Below are 17,261 nucleotides of genomic sequence, written 5' to 3'. Positions count from 1 at the left end.
TGGATCTGCTGAAACTTTCATGCTTTCAATCAAATCCACAGCTTCATAAATGTGACCTGCACGACTTAGAGATCGACCATGCACCCATAATGTTCCATCTCAGGTTCGATTCCATATTTCTCTGTCATCAACTTGTAATATTGCCTACCTTCCCTAACCAGACCTGATCGACTACAAGCGTTTAAGACCCCCACAAAAGTCACACTCGCTGGTTGGAGACCTACAGATAAGAATCCTTCGAAGAGCGCGAGAGCTTCCTTTCCAAGGCCATGGGAGGCCAATCCACAAATCATGGCATTCCACGACCAAATGTTTTTTCGTGGCATTTCATCGAACACGAGTCTAGACAGTTCGATGCTTCCGCATTTTGCATACATATCGACCAGAGCAGTCCCAAGAGAGACTGTAATTGGGAGATTTAATGAGCTTACGACTGAATGTACGAACTGACCGTGCTCGAGCAAGCCCAGTTGAGCCGAAGCTGAGAGCACTGTGACCAAGATGGCCTCATTAGGCAACGGACCAAACTCTCTCATCTCCATAAAACACTCTAATCCCCTTTCCAGCTCACCATTTTGAACGTAGCCAGAAATCAAAGCAGTCCAAGAAACAACATCTCTCTTGGGCATTTCATCAAAAAGTTGCTTAGCAACGTCAATCTGCCCATCTCTCGCGAATCCCGCCACCATCGAATTCCACGTGACGACGTCTCTGCAACCAGGGAGCTCGTCGAACAACCTCCCCGCAGCGCCCATTTCAGAGCAAGCGCAATACAGGTGAATCAAAGCGTTCCTAACGTACGGATCCCCACAAAAACAGAGCTTCACGGCATGACCGTGGACCTGCCTCCCTTCGAACAAGCCCACGCCCTTCCCGCAGGCCTGCAGCACGAAAGTGAAGGTATGCTCGTTAGGGCCCACCCGCCGCCGCAGCATCGACGCGTAGACGGAGACCGACCCGAGAGGGAGATCGCTCCGGGCGAGGCATCGGATCACGTTGTTGGAGGCGAAGACAGAGGGGGGGTCGATGCTGCGGTAGAGGGCGAGGGGATAGCGAAGAGGGCTCGGCGGCGGGGCGAGGGAGAGGCGGAGGAGGAGGTGGCCCAGGAGGCGGTTCTTGGTCCCGGCGGCGGCGCGGGCGGCGGGGTGGCCGGAGAGGACGATGATGCGGGCGTGGGCCTGCTTGATTTGGGCGAGGGAAGGGCGTGGCGGGAGAGACTGGGATGCGCTGTGGGCGTGGTTGAGGAGGGGAGGGAAACGGAGGAGGGGTTTGAGTTCTGGTCTGCGGGCGGACAAGAACATGTCACGAGTTCGAAAACCAGAAGGCGCTTCTGTTTTGGTCTCTCGAAAGTGGAGAAGATGGAGGCACCAGTCCGCACTAACTATTGCAGCAAACCATACGAAAAAGAAGAAAGGGAAAATTTCACTAAGGAACCCATGGCTCGCTTATCTCAAAGAGACCAGATAGTGAATATGTATCGAACAAGTGTTCGCCCCTCAAATAAGATTGATCTCAGCTTCACTCGATCAATGTGAGGGTTCGCCGCGGGTCAAATCCCAAGCGGCCGACGGAGCACATGTTCTTAAAGAATGAGACATTTCATCTCCTTTTTTTTTCTTCCGTCGGCCATAATATGGGCCGCGGAGGTCGCCTGCCAGTGAGGCCGCCTCGCGGCCGGCGAGGCAACTCACCCCGGGCGAGGTCGGCCTCGCTCGACCTCGCGTTGGAGCCGGGCGAGGCTCGAGCCTCACCCGCGCCCGGCGAGGGCCTCGCCGCCCTCGCAACCCAAGAAAGACGGCCCGACGCCGGCGAGGCCGACTGGGCCTAGCCTCTCAAAATGAGTGGCCGCCCGACGCCGGCGAGGGCGCCGCCCGACGCCGCGAGGCCGCTCGCTCGGGCCGGCTGAGCCGCCCTCGTCGGCGGCGGCGGAGCCGCTCGTCGGCGTCGGCGAGCGCCGCCGGCTGCGGCGAGGGCCGCCTCGCCCGGGCCGGGCGAGGTCGGCCTCGCTCCGAGGCCGGTGATCTTCATCGCTGCCGGCTATGGCCTGCGAAGGAAGAAAAAAACAAATGAAAATGTATCGTCTTGGCTGTTTCGGAATAGCATCAGGTTTGGCGCCTAGCAGATTTGACCTGGCGGCGAACCCGTGCCTCACTCCGAGACGAATTGAGCACTTCTGGTCCCTATTGGAGACTCGATCTGCTCTTTATTCGACACCATATTCACTTTGGGTCCTCTTTTGAGAAAAGGACCCCACTTGGGGTCCTTAATTGAAATTTTCCCAAGAAGAAAAGAAGGAGAGGAAGTCACTCCACATTTCAAGAAAATCCAAGAACCATTTTGAATATTGGGAAAATTTTATTTTAGTTTATATGTAAAGTTTAGTACTAAGATTGTTTGACCTAACGTGTCGCTCAGCCCATCAAGCCTGCGAGGCCCGGGGCATGAATAAGTAAAATTTGAGCGAACGGTTTTCTTCCTGAGCTCGAGTTTGGCCGTTAAGGCCTCCTTAGATTTATGTTGGCAAAAAGTAAAATATCTCCAGAATAATGGGTAATTTGAATAGATGCTTTCATGGAATGTTAACCCTGTTTAGACTTGCTCGTCGATCAGATCTACTAAAGAAAGATATATTTAAGTAACTTCACATTAATAAAGTAAATAAATGTAAATATTGCTAATTAAGGACATACGAATGGTTGCTTCCTCACGTGGATATATTGTTGACAAATTACTATTAGCATATAGAATCTCAATTTCACCGGTACATGTTGATAATTTGGTGTGAAATCACTATTGGCATATTGCCTCCAAATAAGAAGTTATTAGATCGGTTATATGCAGAGATAAAATTACCAATCGCTAGTAAGTACATACTCCTACCAAAAAAGGCAAATAATGAAAATTTTTCAACCACTATTAAAGTCTGTGGTCATCTTATTTTAATTTTTCCCACTTTTTTCATTGTCTAATTATATTATCTCTACATATCTACCTAATCATGGTTTCAATCTCTGTCTATATTTTTTCTCCTCAAAGAACTTTCATAGTTTATATTACTTAATGTTTTTCGTATTAAAAATTGGTTCTTTAACGGAGTGAAGTCTAATGGGATTGCCAAGTAAAATATATAATGCAAGCATAACGTAATCTTACTCTATACAGAACACTATAATTTTGATATCCATCGACCGCGAATAAACATGGTGGTCTACATTCTGTATGGCAAGACGGACCCATCAAACAAAGAGTACGGTCTATTTATAACTTCAACTAGCCTTTCTTTGTAACTCTTTTCTACTTGTCCAATGCCGGGCTCCCCTTTAATTTCTTTGAAGGTGCAATCCTTTAAATGGCCATTTATTGTTGTATGTCATGATATAAATAATAATAATACTCTAATAATTTGGCCATATCGACCTTCTTTACTATCGTAAACTCCACCGCTCCTTATGCAATATTAAATCAAATGTAGCTTCTCTTAAATATCACACGATATGTTAATGTCCCATTTAAGTGATAGTAAGCATATCATTACCAATCAAAAGTAAGATCAAGGAAATTATGGCCCTTTCGATTAAAATCTAAAGAAGCATTTCATTCTACATCACTATTCTCGCGAACTCTTCCCTGGTAATGCAGGATTCTTGGTGCTATCCGAGAGATAGAAGCACATCTTCTATGCTCAGTCATCAGCCTACAAAATTTCACTTCAATATGTTCGATCCTCAAATTTAGCTCCGACGTCCACAATCTGCTCGGCATTATGCATTCACCCAGCCTAGGAACGGCATGGAAGATATGCCTACGATCGGATAATCAAAATACCGTCGTCAAAAGTTCCTATGAATGGAAGAAGCGTCTCTTACGACCGGCGAAGACACCGGCTGCTCCCTGATACGCGATAAGAGGATGGAGACCTGCTCGGTTGCGATGTCTAGCCTCTCCTTGGACTTGGCTGACTCCGATATGAGATTCGATACCATGCTTTGGAGTAACTGTATTCTTTCCGTGTGATCGCTTGGAGCATTATGAAGGAGCTTCGACGAAGATGTACTGATCTTCCGCCATCGGAGGGGGAGATACTTATCGGGTATTTGGAAACAATTCCCAGTGGAGAGGACTCGAAGCGCATGCCGGCGCAGAATTCCAGAAAACTCGAATAGATGGCAGCTGCAACTTATGATGCCCTCCTGTGGGATCCAATAAACCCTCCGCCTTCCCTCGAGTTTTGTGTGGTGCCTCACGAGAAAGCCGCCTTCCATTTGGAAGGATGCATAGTGGGCCGCAAGACAAGTTGCTCTTGGAGCTTAGAGAAAGCAAACGGAGTGAGGACCGTCGCGGCATGGGATTCCATGGGCGCTCCCGTCTTTAAGGAGATGTTTTGGAGATTTTGTTGCATTGTTTGCTGCTCTCCTGCTTGATCTTTAAAATCGACTGCAACAGCCACCTACATCAACAAATTCAAAGGTTCAGTCAACAGAGGGAAAACAGACTAATGCCACCAACAGTTTCCCCGAGGTTCCATTTCCGGGGGTGTGTTCGGGAATGCCAATAATCCGCGGTCATCACCTGAAAGAACAGCCCGTCTGAAGAGCATTATGTACATTTTTGTAGACGAATTCCACTTGTACACAGACTCGATCGACTAATCGTCATCCGAAGCAAGCTTTTGCTTCTTCCATTTGTAAGCAGCTTCCAAGATTTTGAAATTTGTGGACTGGGTCTCCTCAGGGAACAAGTAGTCTATGTATTCCTCATACCTGAAATTCAAGAATGTCAGACAAGCTCCAAAGGGCTGATCGAAGAGGACAGTTACAAATAGAAACTGACAAAATAGGTATGCCTTGTATCAGACACATTACACCCCAGCTTGCAGAAGCATTGGCTCAACAAGATTCTATCAATATAGACACCAAGATTTGGCCCGGGAATTGAAAAAACATAGACATCAACACAGAGAACTGCATTACAGCAGAAATTAAAATCCGAAACCAGAAAGAGCAGAACCCAACAGGCGACTCACTGGACCTATCATTGATGGGCATAACCAAATTTAGTACTCACTATGGGGGGCATCTCACACAGATAGACCAACAAGCATGAATCGAAATGAACAAAAAGGACAGCACTAAATCAGGAAGTCAGTGAGTGATACCCAACAAACTAAGGTCAAAAACCAATTAAAGAGAGATATGCTTAAAAATCAATATAAGGACATCTTCGTTGACAAGCATCAAATGTAGCAAAGAGAAGAAATAAGCGACAACAGAAGTCAGTTACATACCCAGCTGGACTGTCCTCAGCCAAAATCGGCCTCTTCTTCTTCAGCTTCTTTGGCAGTTTAGGCTGGACAATGCCAACATCACCAAGTTCACCAAAACTGCTCTCCATGTTTAACCACTCCTCCAATAGCATTGCCCTTTCTTCTTTAAGTTCGGAAGCTGACGTTCTGAAGTAATTAATGGCTCTTTCAAAGACTCCTGAAGCATTTCCAAAGAGGAAATAAGAATATATCAATACTCGAACCACAAAAGGGAAAAAACCGCAGTTTAAATTGCAACTGAGCACTCACTTCTGGCATATTGTACGCATTCCCTTTTTTGTTCCAACAGATGTGATTGCAATTGATCTTCTGACAAATCTGAATTAAGGGCATCCGCAGCCGTTGCCTCAAACGTAGCATAGCTGATCCACCCTTTCAGGTGCTTAGTCCGATCTAATAATCTCTCGTATAGCTCTCTTGTTCGTTGAAATTCTCCCTCAGATATCTCAAAATCAATGCATGCCTGTTATCAAAAGACAACTACAATTACTACCGTATATTCTCCCAATTAAACAGCACACATCAACAGTAACTTAAAAAATACAACTCTGTGAGTCATTATAATTGCCTCTGCGGTCATCAAGTCGAAACCTTAGAGCCCTATAAAACTTAAAATCATATCAAGGACAGGCCATGTAAACCTCTATTAATAAGAAATTGTGCCACTCAGCAATTGTGCTGGCAGTCAACTAATACAGAGAACAACAGAATAAAAATGGATAAGATAGGACTGAAACACCACCCTACAGATCCACATCGAGACATATGCTGTTTAAGTAGTTGTAAGCCTTTAACACAATAACAACAATGGTAAACATGCATTAAGATCACATCGGGCAAATTCATTGGCAAGCGCCCATTATAAAATAACATAAAAGTGACGAGTTTGAGAGTAGAACCCTAGGTTAACTCAATTTTATATCAAAAAATAACATACTAGCATGGGCTTGGAATGAATATGGTCTTAATTGTTCACGTATAGTTTTGCATTTTGCATTTGAAATTTGATTTTTGGCCAACATTGAACACCTCAAATTTTAAAAGGACACGGACATGTACATCATTTGGAGATGTATGTTTTCATGATTCTTGCAAAATATAACAATATTTTTCCCTTTTGACCTTAAGTCACGCATATTTTGGGTAAGTAAAACAAAAGGCAGGCCTTTACCTTCCATAACAGTTCGGGCATGTCAAGTGCAGGCTGTGCAATCGCTACTTCAAAAACGGCTCTAGCTCGGTCGGTTTCTCCCAAGGATATCTCCAATTCAGCATACTTGCTCCAAGCATAACAGTTCTCTGGAGACCACTCCAAGTATTTCTCATATAGTTTTCGGCATCGGTCTATGTTGCCGAGTTGCAGCTCTATCTCAATGTATTTTTTAAATATCTGTTAATAACCAAGCACGACAAAGAAACTTGTTTAGAAAAGGACGGGGAGGAAAAACTGAAGGACAAGAATGACAGGAAACTTAGAGACTAGTCTCTCTCGGTGAAAACTTTATCCAATCTATATTACCTTATCTTTAGGAGCATTGCCAATTGCATTGCCTAGGATCTGCCTTGCACCTGTAAGATTCATTTGTCTAATCTCAAATTGAGCCGCTAAGAGCCAAATTTTGGCAAATGAAAATTTCTGTTGAGGAATCAGTTTGAGACACTCTCTGCAAGATTGAATGAGAAAGCTCCATCAGTAATAAGACTAGTCTTCAATGCTGGAAAGAGAGGGAACAAAAAGACAAAATGAATACTTGGGGTTACATGCATTCAAACCCTCACAATCATGGCTTCCATGCTACAGACTTACATATATCTGTATATTTAAGCCAAAAAGTGGGTTTTGTGTCACTTTTAGTTGCTTCCAAGAATACCCTTAGATAAATCGTATTCTCCCGAGTTTGGGCTGAAAACGCAAATCAATTTAAGGAGTGTGTACATGAAGAAATTCATCTATCCATCACTCTCCATCGCCATTAGGCATTAACCCTCACCCTCACCCTCCACTAACACATGTTCATCCACATTCCAAGTCCAGCTATAACTGTCTCTACAATAAAAAAAACCTTCCAACTCCTATATGTTGGATTAGAAACATGGGTTTCTTTTTATCTGTATGCATGTGAATTGATTTGAGAAAGATTGTAATGTCTTGCAACAAAGCGACAAAGACTCACTCTGCACACGCGTAGCGGTAGCGCGAGTGACAGATCTAGTTAAAAATTAAAAGATATATCAGCTAGGACAAGGAGTCTCACTTAGAGTTGACAGCTTAAATTGATAGTAAAAAAGAAAAAGCATGAAAGTGTGACAAACAGAACACATTTGACAAGAAAAATGAAGTGAGTCAACCCAGAATGAAGAAAACGTAAACTCTATTCTCAAGAACGCATCAAAGTATTACTAAATACTGCAATAGACGATATCTGCTTGAACTTTAATCCCGCCACCAAAACTTTCAATCATGCAGCAAAACCACTAAAACCTTCATAAACACAATCTCCAACCATTAGGGACCCATAACAACCTAAGGTCAACAACCCCCTTTTTTAGATAAGATAAATAATTACTCAGATAGACAAGCCACTGATTCCATTTTACACTCTCATACACCCTCTTGCGAGTCATGAAGCTTCGGACAAGAGAAAATCACATGTCATCAGTTTAGCTAGTACAAGTCCTATGTAGCATCAACTCTCCCAAGACATCAGATATACATGAGTTTAGAAACAAATATAGCAATCATCTATAGCGTAGCATGATCAATGAACCATTTTTTATGATTCCTTAGCATAAATAGGAAAGTTGGTATAAACCAACAAATTATCCAACCCGATTCTCTTGAAAACACAAACAGGGAGGATGTGAGATAGATCCCATCCTTGTCAAAAAGGCGAAAAATGCAACTTCCGCAACACAAGGACATACATACCTTTATACATCCCGTGTACGCTCCATATCTTCAGCATCAAGCTCTTCATACAATGCATAATTAATCCTGAAACGCCAATAGAAACACCATGAGGCATATTTCATCTCAAGAGTAAATATGAGCACATACATTTCACATATATATACCTACCACAAATAGATATAACGTTGCCAGTACCGCTTCTCCTCAGCAGGTGGCACATTGGCAATTGCACGCTCATAAACCTCCCTAACCCTCTCTGTATTGCCCACACTTTCTTCCAAGCGAATGTAATCCAACCATGAATCATAATTCAACGGATTCTTTCTGACCTCATCCTCATACTGAAATCTCCTCTTACCCACAATAGCATCCTCAATCCCTTCCCTATCTCCATACTGCTTTTCAAAAGCTACAAACTTTCTATGCAAATCCTCTGCCCTTCCTCTCGGAATATGATCTAGCGCAAACTTATATATGCACCTCGCCCTCTCGCTCTCCTTACGGCGCTCCTCAAATTCTGCGAATGCCACAAACAACATCTCAGCTTCGTCATCATCAGCGAATTTCTCCACCGCTCTCTCATACACATGCCTAGCTCTAGCAACCTCGCCATTCTTCATTTCGCATACTTAATCCAAGCACTGACCTTAGGATGGCACCGCATGAATCTCTCGTAAATTCCCCTCGCGCGCTCAACCTCATTGTACCTGAGCTCGAACTTAATGTAAGACAACCAACCTTGCTGATCGGGCATCCAATTCATCCACCTCTCGAAAATCTGCCTTAAGCCTGCTACATTGCCCAGCTTCTCCTCCATGTGTATATATTTATACCACAGCTGATCGACCCTCGGCAAGAGGGATACCGCGCAGTCCCACACGTTCCGGGCGTGATTTATGAACTTGTTCTTCATCTCCATGTCCACGTACTTCAACCACAGCGTGTGGCTGCGGTAGTCGACCTCGAGAGCGCGCTCCCAGACCGAGCGCGCCCGGTTGAAGTCCTTCTGAGACTCCTCCCACTGGGCGTACTTGACCCACACGCTGACGTTCCATCGGACGCGGCGGATGAGGTCCTCGAACTCCTTGCGCTTCCGGAGGCGGTAATCGCCGAGCTCGGCGTGATCAGTGATCTTCTGCTTCGGGGGCCGGATCTCCGCCTCCTGACGCTCGCGGGCCTCCCGGAGGATCTGCTCCGCGGTGATCTGGATCGGGGCCGGGGCCTTGTTCTTGACCCTGGTGGGGACGCGGGAGCTTCACCTCCGTGTCCCGTCGGGTCAGATACCCGAGGGTCCGGTCGGAGTCCGCCATTGCCCGAGCCTTAGGGTTTTGGCGACGACGCGAGGGGGCGGACGAGAGAGTGTGGACTGGGCTGCTGCGGCGGGCGAGGCCGGAGAAAGCGAACGAGGGAAGAAGAGGGAAGAAGAAGAAGAAGAAGAAGATCGACTGAGGCGTTAAGGACGCAAAGCAGAGAGCCAGGAAACCCTAGACGGAGGATGGGTAACGGTACGAGAAGAAAACAGGGGGGTCCTCGATGCTGCTGTCGAGGGCGAGGGGATAGCGAAGAGGGGTCGGCGGCGGGGCGAGGGAGACGCGGAGCGGTTCTTGGTCCCGGCGGCGGCGGCGGCGGCGGCGGCGGCGGGATGGCCGGAGAGGACGATGATGCGAGCGTGGGCCTGCTTGATTTGGGCGAGGCCTCCTTAGGTTTATGTCGGCATGATGAAATAGTTGCTTCCTTTACGTGGATATGTTGTTGACAAATTACTATTAGCATATAGAATCTCAATTTCACCGGTAAATGTTGATAATTTTGTGTGAAATCACTATTAGCATATCGACTCCATTAAGAAGTTATTAGATAGGTTAAAAGTTAAATAATCTCGTATAAAATTATCAATAGCTGGTAAGTACACATTCCTTCCCAAAAAGGCAAATAATGAAAAAATTTCTAAGCACTATTAAAGTCTGTGGTCATCTTATTTTTATTTTTCCCCCTTTTTTCATTATCTAATTATATTATCTCTACATATCTACCTAATCTTGGTGTCAATCTCTCTCTCTCTCTCTCTCTCTCTCTCTCTCTCTCTCTATATATATATATATATATACATACATATATATTCTCCTCAAAGAACTTTCATAGTTTATATTACTCAATTATTTTTCTTATTAAAAATTGGTTCTTTAAGGGTGTGATGTCCAATGGGATTGCTAAGTAAAATATATGTTTTTTTGTGGTAAGGGAGTAAAATATATGTTGCGCATCGCATAATCTTACTCTATATAGAATGCTATTTATTCGATGTCCATCGACGGCGAATAATCATGGTAGTCTACATTCTGTATGGCAAGACAAACAAAGATTAGATTACAGTCTATTGATAACTTCACCTAGTCTGCTCTCCCTTTGATTTCTTTGAAGGTGCAATCCTTTAAATCGCAATATCGAGCTTCTTTAGTATTGTAAACTTGACATCTCCTTATGCAATAGTGAATCAAACGTAGCTTCTCCTAAATACCACACAATAAGTTAACGTCAGATGCAAGCGATAGTTAAGTATATCATCACCAGTCAAAAGTCTGATCAAGGAAGTTATGGCCCTTTCGATTAAAATCTAAAGAAGCATTTCATTCTACATCACTGTTCTCGTGAACTCTTCCCTGGTAAATGCAGGATTCTTGGTGCTATCTAAGATAGAAACACATCTTCCATGCTCAGTCATCAGCCCACAAAATTTCACTTCAATATGTTCGATCCCCGAATTTAGCACCGACGTCCACAATCTGCTCGGCCTTATGCATTCGCCCAGCCTAGGAACGGCATGGAGGACACGCCTACAGCCGGATAATCAAAATAGGCTTGTCAAAAGTTCCTATGAATGGAAGAAGCGTCTCTTACGACCGGCGAAGACACCGGCTGCTCTCTGATACGCGACAAGAGGATGGAAACTTGCTCGGTTGCAATGTCTAGCCTCTCCTTGGACTTGGTTGACTCCGATATGAGATTCGATACCATGCTCTGGAGTAACTGTATTCTTTCCGCGTGATCGCTCGGAGCATTGTGAAGGAGCTTCGATGAAGACGTACTGATCTTCCGCCATCGGAGGGGGAGATACTTATCGGGTATTTGGAAACAATTCCCAGTGGAGAGGACTCGGAGCGCATGCCGGCACAGGATTCCAGAAAACTCGAATAGATGGCAACTGCAACTTATGATGCCCTCCCGAGGGATCCAATAAACCCTCCGCCCTCCCTCGAGTTTTGTGTGGTGCCTCACAAGAAAGCCATCTTCCATTTGGAAGGATGCATAGTGGGCCGCCAAGACAAGTTGCTCTTGGAGCTTAGAGAAAGCAAACGGAGTGAGGACCGTAGCGGCATGGGATTCCATGGGCGCTCCTGTCTTCAAGGAGATGTTTTGGAGATTTTGTTGCATTGTTTGCTGCTCTCCCGCTTGATCTTTAAAATCGACCGCAACAGCCACCTACATCAACAAATTCTAAGCTTCAGTCAACAGAGGGAAAACAGACTAATGCCACCAACAGTGTCTTAGCAAAGATAAAACAGGTCATTAGTCAACACTGAGGATTAATTGCACGCATTCCAACTAGCAAAAGATTGTTTGTACATGAATGTGGAGGTACTGATGAAAGTACTAACAGGTGAGAACAAGTTTTCATTTCCATCCTGTTTGGCTCGAGGAGAGAACTAAAATTAGGACTCAAAGAACTTCAATTCTCTCCCAATAAAGCACACTGCCTTTCTTTTCCATTATGAGGTCCTTGAAATACAGCAATAGGCTCTCACAACCTTAGTAGTTAACACAGAAATAAGAGACACGAAATTGCAACAGGCTCAGACACGCACAGCCCAAATAATGATGTTTTCAGCTCTACCATCTTGGACATAATTGCCAAAAATTCCCACTAAGCTGCCCAGCCTTTTGTAGTCTCTATAATCTGATTAGCCCTACTCACCCAGCGAAATCAAGACCGAGACAACAATGTTCAATGTCTACATAAAGCTTAAGCTAATTGATGGAGGGACCTGATTATGTAAGTTAAATTAAAAGCGATGATTAAGGCCCATGGTATCCTGACAGAGAGACAAAAGAAAAGCAACCCGCAAATGTTTCCTTAGTTTTCTTCCAAAAGGTAACCAGCATTGGCCATGCAGAATTTAAGAACAAATAGCTAGAACACATAATTAGAGGAAACAGAAATATGACAGTTCAAGCCACAACTATTAAATAATGTAAACAAAATACAATGTACCTGCTCAACAAAATGTGCAAGACGGGTTTGTGAACTCAGAAAACGTTGGATAAAGGAATTAATGGACTTTGACTGGCCAGCGGAAGTCATTCCAGCAAAAAAGTAGCTTCTCAAGTATGGTAATGCCCAATATGATCTCAGGGCAAACAGATTAATGATGTGCCTGTTTGAGTGCAGTCCAAAAAAATTTTGCATTTCCTTCCACCCTATTTCGAATTCCTCTATTGATTCCACATTATAGAGTCGATAAAACTCGGACTTCCACTCGTTATAACGCTCTCCCAAAATAGCATTGAACCAAGAGGGAAACTTCGCCACGATCATCCAGATGCAAAGTGCATGTTTAGTTGTTTGCATTTCCATAGATATCGCTTCTTTCAGGCACATATTCTGGTCAGTAAGAATTGTTTGAGGTGCTTTTCCATTCATAAACCCCAAGAAGACCTTCACAAGCAAGAGAGAGAAATTAAAACATCGAACTATTTATTGGAGGAACCGGAGCTCAAAATAGGACATATATTCCAATTCCAGAAAGAATGGACAGAAGAAACGAAAAAACAGGATAGGTAATAACTCGTACGTCTACACCAGCACACAAAATATGCTCCCAATCAGCTTACCCCTGACATTTAATATGTCAACTATGCAGCCATTGTATTTCTTCTACAGAGAGAACTATTTGTTGTTTGTTTAATTACCTTTAATGCCCACGAATAAGACCTCAAATTGTCCTCCCTCATAAGTACACAACCAAAGAAACAGGGCATGCCATAATTGTTGATCCCAACCCACAAACCAAGCGGCATATCAAATGCAGTCAGCCGGTGTGTCGTGTCAAATACGACAGCATCGCCAAAGATCTCATATGATTGTATGGATGATGCATACGACCACGCGATATTTTCCAATCTTTTGTTCGAATCAAGTGTGTACTCGAACCTGAAATTAGGGTCCTTTTCCTTTATATTTCTGCACATTCTTAACAAATCTATACTTTCATCTTCAGGGTCTATTTTCCGAAATGATTGGAGTAAGTTCCTAACATCCTTCTCCGTGAAAGGCAAGTATCCTGGTTCCACACACTTCTCGAGTTCCATCAGCCTCATCATCTGCTGGACTGAGATACCTGTCTTGGCAAACATAAGAATCCTGCTCTTGTCCGTGTCAGATATTGTTCGGTAAGCAGGTAGGAAACGAACTTGGTTTGGTTCCAGAAGTTCGTGATTATGATGGTTTACAAAACCAGTGACGCGCCATTCTGGAGCTCCTAAATCCGTTGTCTTGCTTATCCGCATATATGCCTGGCATCCACACCGAGAGGATTTCCTGTTTCTTTGAGGTTTACTTTCGTTAGTTGATTTGACAGGCGTGTTTCCAGCACGATGGCAAACAAAGTACCGCCTTGTGAGCCCTTTACCAACTCCTTCTTTTCCTTCGGTACGGTGGCGACGGATCGAAAAGCCACACCGTTTAGCGAATTCACAGTAAAACTCATAGGCAGCATCATGAGTGTCGAATCTCTGCCCAATGTACGGAACAGTCTCGTTAGTGCTTTCCAGGGAGAGCCTCGTTTCATCAAGAGACTCTTCGGCGCTGCTGTTGTCGTCTAAAGAGAAAGAATGCTGGTCGGACGGATCATCGTAAGCCACCAACATCTGTCCAGCCCCTATGGACATACTCCTCCTCTCTTCCAACGAATATGTATCTCTGAGGATCAGATCCCAAGTCCGATCAAACCGTTCATTTCAAGAGAATAAAGGGACAACCGACTCCGACCACAGGCGACAGATACCCCTGAAAAGAGAAACAGCTACCGGTTGGCGCATCGGGACATCGTTCCAAAACATAATCGACAAACCCAAGACTGCTTTCAACTAATCAAACAGAACAAGCCCTTCACTGTTCCCAACCAAACAACCCCTTTTACAGATTTTCAAGTCAAAGAACAGATAAGAGACAGCACAGTGCACACCCAGTCCCTCATGCTCCTTCACAAAAAAAATGAACCCCCTTTCCCTTCAAACACCAGATCAAAAAGAGAACCCAAATTTGCAAACACACCGCCTCATCATTTCTCAATCTTGAACCAAAGGAAAAACGAAAAAATGCGAACAGCTCCCGCATCCATCCGCATTACACGCAGTTTGGACATCGACCCACATTTGCTTATCTCCCTACAAACCCAATTCGCGATCCCTCCCTCCCTCCTACCATCTTCCTCGAACGCGATTCGCTACGAGTAGATCCCCCCCAAAAGAAGCAAAAGCGCGGGGACGATCGTAAATGCCGATGGAAGAGAGACGGAGAACGGAGGAGGGGGAGGTTACCGTTGGATTTTCTTTTGGAGGAGCAGGGGGAGAGAAGAATTGAAAAATCTTCCTTCGTTGAGGGAGCAACCCTAATCTGCGCAGGTGAGTGACGAAGGCCCGTTTCGGCTCGTCGCTATCGTGCGCCTGGTGCTAAATCTCGCGCCGCCCTTGCTCCCCCGAACGGATCCGCTCGACCCGGAGCAGGGACATGCCAATCTCCCACAACCAAACACGAGGAAAAAGGTAGCATCTATCTACTTTTTATTAGACCTATTAAATGGATAGGACGGGTCATAAATAGTCCGATCCAAATTGACCCATTAATCCGTTTATGAACCATTTATTCGTAGTGTAAATATCCCGATCCATACCCGACCCGACCCATACCCAACACATGCCCGACCCGACCCATATTACTAAAATACTTTTATATTTAACCTAATCTAGGAATACTTGTTTCTTATAATTTTTTTTAAAATTATACTGCTAAAACATTTTATGCAACACAAAGCTAGTGAAATTTTTTTATAATTTTTTTTAAAATTGAGGTTCTGTTTGTTTTGCGAAAAATGCGATATTTCTATAAAATGTTTTCCATAAAGTCATTATCCAAGAAAATAAAAAAATTTCTGAAGTTTGGCTGAAACCTGAAAATTAACTAGAAAACATTTTTCGATATTTGGTATATAAAATATGATTTGATTTTACTTTGTGCATTCATTTTAATAATATTAATATTTTTTTTAAATCGAATTTTTAATTATTTTTTTTGTTTTTTTGTTTTTCCTTTATTTTTGGCCGATCGCCGGCCGCCGTGGTCGGCGACCGACCACAGGTGAGGACAAGCTCGCCGGAGGTCGGCGAAGCTCGTTCTCACCAATCTGGCCTCAGGCAAGGCTCCAGCTCACCCGATTCCGGCGAGCCGAGCCTTGCCAGCCTCGAGCGAGGCTCCATCCGACGAGGTCAAGCTCGCCGATTCGACGAGGTGGAACCTCGCCCAAGGCCGGCGAGCTCGAGTCCCACCAGATCGGCGAGGCTGGAGCCTCGCCACAGGTCGGCGAGGCCTCAAGCCTCGCCCCGAGGCCTGGCCAAAGCCAGACGGCGAGGCCGGCCAGCCGGGGGACGGGGCGAGGCCTGGCGAGCTCGAAGCCACGGCCTCCGTGAGCGAGGTCGTCCCGCCGATGGCCGGCTGCCGTGGCCGACCACCTACTAAATAAAAAAAAAAAAAAAAGAAAAAGAAAAAATAAAACAAAAGGAGACAAAAAAATAATTAAATTTCGATTTTTTTTAAACATTTTTATAAAGAGGGAGAGAGTGTGTGGATGGGTTTAGTGGGTGGGTTGGAAATGGGTTCCAAACTCAACCCATTTAGACCCATTTATCTTTAAGCTTTAAAGTTTAAAATCCATTTAAGGTTGACTCTTTAAAATTAAAGTGACCCATTTAAAAATAAATGGGTCATATATGGGTCTAAGACCCATTTTGACACCTCTACTTTTTATGAAATTATATGAATTTTAATCACTACAATCGGTATTAAAAGCTAACCCGTTAATTTAAAATCACCCTATTTAAGGAAAAAAAATGAAATGAAAAATTAATTTCTTGCCTACTCGTGCATATTCAAATTGAATGAAAAATAATATAGGTACTATTATGTGTAGCCTAATTAACTTCACTTAGCATATATTGAGATAATAATTATTTTACATATACTTCGAGATATTTTGCTCTATCACATAACTATTGTTCCTAGTTCATTTTATAATATTGGAATTTATATTATATAATAAGATATCTGTAACTGAATTGACTCTTTAACGATATACTCAAATTTTTTACTTTCATTTACCAAAACTTCAAATTTTTTAATTTGTAGAAGAAAGACCCATCTCATTAAAGTTAAACGTTTTAAATCTAAAGTCTCCTTTACTACTTAGAAAAAATTTTAAACTTTTATTTGGAAAAAGAAAGACTCCTCTCATTAAATAAAACACATTAAATGTCCCAAAAATATATTTTTAGTATAATTAATTAGATAAGATTGGATTATAATACTTGTCATGAATAAATAAGTACTTGTTTTTCCAGAATAAGAAGTTAGAAACGATGATGGACAGTATTAGGAGTGATTGGTTCCAAAATGGGTTGGGTCCAGACCTGAAACTTGAAATCAACCCTGTTATAACCAGTTCCCAATTTTGGAACCTGAAACCTACCCTATTTTCCCTGGACCCTGTTTTGGAACCTTGTTTTTTCGGTCCGGTTTCAGGGTCTACTCGAGAACCTATTTTTTTTTTTTTGTTCCTTTTATGGTTTCATTTTTTTCCAGCAAAATAATATGGGTAGCAATGAAATGAATCAAAGTAAAAGATGAATAATAAAAACCAATATCCGCCAAAAGCAACAATCCCTAAAATGAGCAATTGAAATTACAATCCATCAAAA

The 17,261-nt window shown here is 43.5% G+C and overlaps 2 protein-coding genes and 1 pseudogene across 2 annotated transcripts; all 3 read right to left on the bottom strand.

Annotated features, from left to right (window-relative positions):
• Positions 1 to 65: 65 nt before the first annotated feature.
• Positions 66 to 1,324, bottom strand: LOC130136648 (pentatricopeptide repeat-containing protein At5g06540-like). The gene has a single exon (XM_056306743.1). The coding sequence runs from the start codon at positions 1,299 to 1,301 to the stop codon at positions 66 to 68; it is 1,236 nt and encodes a 411-aa protein (XP_056162718.1). The 5' UTR covers positions 1,302 to 1,324.
• Positions 1,325 to 4,379: 3,055 nt separating this feature from the next.
• LOC115667079 (uncharacterized) lies at positions 4,380 to 9,621 on the bottom strand (annotated as a pseudogene).
• Positions 9,622 to 10,841: 1,220 nt separating this feature from the next.
• Positions 10,842 to 14,856, bottom strand: LOC130136653 (protein FAR1-RELATED SEQUENCE 11-like). Its single transcript, XM_056306749.1, has 3 exons — positions 13,203 to 14,856; positions 12,505 to 12,948; positions 10,842 to 11,714 (listed from the first exon to the last, which is right to left on the bottom strand). Exons 1-3 carry the CDS (start codon positions 14,178 to 14,180, stop codon positions 11,097 to 11,099), a joined length of 2,040 nt encoding a protein of 679 aa, XP_056162724.1. The 5' UTR covers positions 14,181 to 14,856; the 3' UTR covers positions 10,842 to 11,096.
• Positions 14,857 to 17,261: the final 2,405 nt, after the last annotated feature.

This window comes from Syzygium oleosum, unplaced genomic scaffold, assembly GCF_021117445.2.
Source record: "Syzygium oleosum isolate NSW1041296 unplaced genomic scaffold, Sole_v2.1 Sole_v2.47, whole genome shotgun sequence".
Lineage (NCBI taxonomy): Eukaryota > Viridiplantae > Streptophyta > Magnoliopsida > Myrtales > Myrtaceae > Syzygium > Syzygium oleosum.
The sequence above is the reverse complement of the archived record's forward strand: the minus strand, read 5'-3'. Positions and strand labels throughout refer to the sequence as shown.

What these genes read in the sequence shown, in the direction of transcription:
- LOC130136648 (XM_056306743.1), bottom strand. Translation starts at nt 1,301, where the DNA reads ATGTTCTTGTCCGCCCGCAGACCAGAACTCAAACCCCTCCTCCGTTTC.
- LOC130136653 (XM_056306749.1), bottom strand. Translation starts at nt 14,180, where the DNA reads ATGTCCATAGGGGCTGGACAGATGTTGGTGGCTTACGATGATCCGTCC. An exon ending in CTTATTCGTGGGCATTAAAG is followed by an intron (nt 12,949 to 13,202) that starts GTAATTAAACAA and finishes TTGCTTGTGAAG; the next exon opens with GTCTTCTTGGGGTTTATGAA. An exon ending in TTGCACATTTTGTTGAGCAG is followed by an intron (nt 11,715 to 12,504) that starts GTACATTGTATT and finishes TTGTTGATGTAG; the next exon opens with GTGGCTGTTGCGGTCGATTT.